The sequence below is a fragment of the Eurypyga helias genome, unplaced genomic scaffold (genome assembly GCF_000690775.1).
Source record: "Eurypyga helias isolate BGI_N326 unplaced genomic scaffold, ASM69077v1 scaffold14834, whole genome shotgun sequence".
In the NCBI taxonomy this organism is placed as follows: Eukaryota; Metazoa; Chordata; class Aves; order Eurypygiformes; family Eurypygidae; genus Eurypyga; species Eurypyga helias.
This window is the reverse complement of record NW_010248360.1, coordinates 13,880-19,180: the sequence shown is the minus strand read 5'-3', so window position 1 is coordinate 19,180 and position 5,301 is coordinate 13,880. Positions and strand designations below refer to the sequence as shown.

Below are 5,301 nucleotides of genomic sequence, written 5' to 3'. Positions count from 1 at the left end.
AGGAACCGCTGCAATGCGTAGAGACACTGAAAAACTATGAACCAGAGCAATACTGTCTGTTTACCAGGACATTTTATTCCCTTACCTGTAATCAAATATAGGGATTATTAACAATACTGTATGTTTATGAAGGCCTTCATATTCATGGCGTTTTCCTATCCTCTGAAAACAAATGCATCTCTCAAAATGGGCTAAAGTAATTAAAAAGGTTTGGTACCTTCTTGCATGGAGTCACAAAACAGTACTGCAACTGTGTCAGAGCGGGAACAGAATCATTGCTACCTTGTTTATTGTGGCCTCATCAGCTCCTTGAACACTCAGCCAGTTTATGAGATCAGGGTCTTCGGTCCCTGTGCCAGTGGAATGACGATGACAGACAGACAATCCAGGAATATCTAGAAAAAGCATTTTTGAGAAAAGGTTTTGTGTTGCCAAAGCAACTTCTTGTAATTTTTGACTGCTGAAGCACTTTCTTCTGTGAGCTTTCCCTTCAAGCTTAGAATACGAGTACCCCCATAAGTAGAGATAAATGTAAATTCCCAAAGCACACACTTGATTAGAGTTTATAGACAGTTATACATTACTCTCCCTGGTTAGGGGTACAGTTAAAATAACATGAACATTGATACAGATACCTATTCTGTCCTCCCTGGGAAATTACTAGTACCAAGCACATGGATTTAACTGTCACTGTTTCTGCACTACTAATGTTGCATCAGTTTAACTAAACTGTTCAGCGTATCTGATACAATTGGTGTGTAGGCAATGCCACAGGCTGAGGATCGGCTGCTTCTGGAAAGCAATGCTTCTCTGAAGCACTTTAAACAGAAACAAGCTGCATTAGCACTTCCACCTTCTTCAGGGCAGATGTACATCACACTCAGCTTCCCTCAGTAAGCTTCAAGTTGTATTTACACCTCAACAATTAGATCCTCTTGAACTTTCAGTGTAACAATTGGAACAGTCTGTAATTCTAAGAGCACCATACCAGATTATCCTCTTTATAAATAATATATGTTCTGTAGGATATGAGCCTTGTACTCTTCCATGTAATCACAATCAAAAATATTTAAATCATACCATTCCATTTACTGTGATTTACTAATTCAGTAATTTGTTTCCACCACATACCTTCTTACTTCAAAGGAAACCCTACCAGAAGCAGCATGAGAAAGCATTTTTGCTGAGACTGGCTCAATAAAAAGAACAGTTCAGCTGCCACTCTCCATCTGCAGCCAGTATGAAACTTTTCCTTGAACACTCTTCTCACTTACCTATTGGCTGTGACCTAAGCCGTAGGTTTCTGATCTCTTGATCTTTTTCTTCTATAGCTTGATGTAGGAGGACTTGAAATTCTCTCTCCTTTTGAACCAACTCCTCCAATAACCTGTGAAGTAACAGAAGGAAGCACACATTTCCTTGGGTCATTTCATATTTTCAGGAAAGCAAAGATCTTACCTATACTTTAACTGGAAACCTTCTTGACAGAGATAAGGACAAACATCTTCAGCTGTCACAGGAATATCCTTGCACTACAGATTTACTGTGACCTATATCAAGACATAAATATTCACTGGTTCCTAAAGTTATAGCTCTTTAACAAATAAAGCGCCCCAAACACACCAACCTCCATATACACATCCACCCCCTGAACAGGTGGTATGGTACAAAATTTCAGTGAATTTTCTACAGCCAGCATTCTGTTCCAAACAAAACCGCGAAACTGAGAAGAACAAACATCCAAGTGTTTCATAAACTGAGGGCTAAACTTTGTGACATAATCCTTTGTAAGGAAAAACGCCAGGTCACATCTCTCCAGCAGACATTTTCAAAGGTATGGCAAGGGTGGAGCTAGGATGAAAACGTGGTGAAAACTTATGGTTACATTTCTTAAATGGGGGAAATACATTCTCATCCACACGACGGCTGTCCCTTCCTCACTTTGTGCCTACCCTCCTGTGCTACGTAAAAAGCGAGAAAAGAGGAGGCAAAATACCTTGTGTCCTCTCCTAAGCAATTACTTTTGAAATAGCAGAAACAAATTGGAACCCATGGTTCACTTCCTTCATAACACACACCCAGAGAGAAACCCAGAGAGTTTCAGTGGTCAGCACCTTTCAAACTGATCAAAGGAAAACAGTCAGAATACAATGGAAAATAAGTATGTGAAACTGCTGCTATTTGTTATTTTAGAAAAGTGTTGTAGTAAAAAGGAGGACTTGTGAATACTACGTATTCGGGAACTTGGTCAGAGAAACTGGCCATGGGGAACACACTCATAAACCTATCACTGACTTCTGAGTCTTAGAAAGTTCTGTCTCAAAAGAATTGCAGCACCTTCACCCCTTTCTTGAAGCTTCATCAGCCTGAGAGCTATGGAATAACTGTTCCATTTCAGTATGGTTTTGTTTGTTTGTTTTTAGTTTATTTATACCAGTTGAGCACTGCAACTTTTTTTTTTCCTGGGACACTGAAAGGTAGAGACGTTCTGGAATTCAGCTACAGAATGAATGTGCCACAAAAGGACATCACCTGTTTTTGCACTGAAGCAGGCTGCATTTCATACGATTGCTTTGTAAAAACATCTAGCCCTATTTTTAGTTTGCATGCAGGCCTACCAGCAGCAGTTGCATTTGAGTGCTTCCACACCTGAGCTAACAATTCTTAACAAGTCCACCCTGCATGTGAGCAGGGCTGCTTTGTGCCCCTACGCACCCCTACCCAGCTTGGATCATCTCAGTGCAGGCTGATATCCTCTCCAGGCAGGTTTGCAGTCACCTTTCAGTTAATTTATTCCTCCCTTATCCGTTCTGGTTGAAAAAGGACTTCAAGGCCAGCAAAATAATAAGCTGTTTTGTTTTGAGAACTACTTGCTGCTTACGCCAATACAGTTTTAATTAATACTTAAAAGAGCTGCCCATATTACATACCTCAAAATTGCCACATGAATGACAGGACATGATTGTTCGGCCAAAGGCTTCACATTTGAGAAATTTACAAAAGCCAAGTGCTAGAAAGCAGCACCTCTACAAATGGATCACTTCTGATGCTACTCCCCATCATGAACTTGGGAATGGAAGTGAGCCAATCTAAATTATTTATGTATCTAATTGTATCAATAAGGCGATCAAGATATTTCTCAGTGGTCATCACAAGCAAAAAAAAAAAAGAATTGTAACATAAGAACTCAAAAGATATTGATACTTTCTTAAAAACAGTAGAGTTTAATGAATTGCTCTATGGCAAAATTTGGACTAATTTAAAAGTAAAGTGCAATGTAACAATTTAAGTTGAAACAATAACTACAAATGAGGTTCTAGCAGCATAACAACTGTCTTATTCAAGACATGTTCTCCTTCTGTCAAGATCAGATTCAAAATTTAGCGAGGCCAGTAGGAAATCCAATGTCACACATCATGCTGCAAAACTAAAATATTTACTTTAAACAGACTTTCTGGTAGATTTTAATAAAAGAAAGCCAAATCTATAGAATTTTTTTTTTTTTTATAAAATAATGAAGACAGATTTGTCTCTGATGTTTCTTAAACAAGAAACTCCCAAGAACCATTTCTCAGGTTTAAAGTGAAGTATGTGTATTTCTGGAAAAAAAAAAATTCCAATATCCACATTTCTGTCATTTCTTTTTTTAAGCCACACAACTACTTTCCCCCTCTCTCTCTGATGAACAAAATTTATTCAATAAAAAGGTAAAGCCTGATGGTAAGCACAAATCCCGCTGCAGTGAATTCTGTGCACAAAACAAGCCTGAAGCCGTTTCCTTTTGTGGAGTTCATGTGTGGCTGTCAACTAGCTTGAGTTCATTCCCCAAGAATAACTACAGAAAAGAACAGCAAGTTCTGCCTTCATGGAAACAAAACATAACAGCCTTCATCAGCCATACACAGCATATGAAGGAGAGAAAAAGCAGGAGCTTGGCAGCAAGCCCAATTTTTTTCAGACCTTCCTCGAAGGGGCACCTGAAGTCAAGACTGACCTTAACTTGCATCACTGTTGTTTTGCAATGAGTAAATCTAATGTAGTTGATCAGTCACAGCTAAACAATGGCCATCAATTCAAATGAACAAGTTGCAATACTATGGAATTTTGATACTGTCCCTAGTATTCTAGCACATATATTTTAAGAGCAAGTAGGATGGTGTCGCCTGATGTCTAGACTTACCGGTTTGTCTCTAACTTTAGCCTGCCCAGCTGGACACTCAGGGATCTGTGAGCAGCCTGGGAGTCATGGGATACCGTAGAGCTGAGTGTGCTTACACCTGAGGTAGCTATTGCATCTTCCATGACAATGCAAGGCTGTTGGATAGTTTGATTCTGAGGCTGTTCATCTTGATCTTCTTCAGCTTCTATATCATCTTGATCTGCTGTATCACTTTCAGATGCAAGACTAAAATGTGGCCTCAATTCTATCAGTAACATTAAGATATAAGCAAAAGAAAAAACATTAAAGATGTAAAACATTAAAAACAAAGCAGACCTAAGTAACTATTTACAGATCATCACACAGCTTTGGTTAAACCAGACTGGAAATTTCTGTAGCAAGCAGATGATATCTTCTAGAGGGTTAAGAACCCTCAGACCATAACAGCATCTGTGTTCACGCAGATTATTATTCAGCCTATGGAATGTTCGAAAGTTCTAAACACCCTAACGTGGATAAATAGGATTCCAGCTTTGACTAGCTTTTCATGTCAAATTGTGCTGAGGTACTATATGCAGCAGAAGTACTTTCTTCTGCCTAATGTCATCCTCAGTGGTTTGTAATTTCTTGTGTCTGACCTGAAATGTTTTATTAAACAAATTATCATTATTTCTTTCATATCCAGCTATTCCTGTCGTTCCTATTCTGGCATATTTAGCATTTTCTCATTATAAGAATACCGTGTTTACCAAAAAAATTGTATCCAAAGATATATAGAGAAAATAACAAACAGACCCCTCTCCCAACAATTAAAAGTAGCACGCTTCCCTTCTACTTATGAGAGAGAATACTGCTTATTTTGTAACAATGTATATCCACAAAACTGTGGGCACAAAGCTAGATGTGCTAGATGTGAAGCTAAACTCTGGTTTCTGTTATTCCCTTTTTAAACTACCTCCCAGAGCTTACCAGGTATGCAAGTTATGTACGCAAGGTCTTACACTCCTACAGGACCTACCATTGCAACATCTGTTTGTTAATTCTAACCATTTAATATAAACCTTCCTTCCTTCCTTGAATTGTGGCTTCTTACTGATGAGCACTCCCTTTAGTCTCCTCACCGAAACAGCTTTTTCCTGGAT

The 5,301-nt window shown here is 38.7% G+C and overlaps 1 protein-coding gene across 1 annotated transcript in view; it reads right to left on the bottom strand.

Annotated features, from left to right (window-relative positions):
* LOC104509174 (mitogen-activated protein kinase kinase kinase 5-like) overlaps window positions 1–5,301 on the bottom strand; it is a 21,922-nt gene that overhangs the window by 2,891 nt on the left and 13,730 nt on the right. Inside the window, 3 exon segments of the mRNA XM_010151027.1 lie at window positions 283–395; window positions 1,275–1,387; window positions 4,181–4,424. Of these exon segments, the coding sequence (XP_010149329.1) occupies window positions 283–395; window positions 1,275–1,387; window positions 4,181–4,424 (470 nt within the window).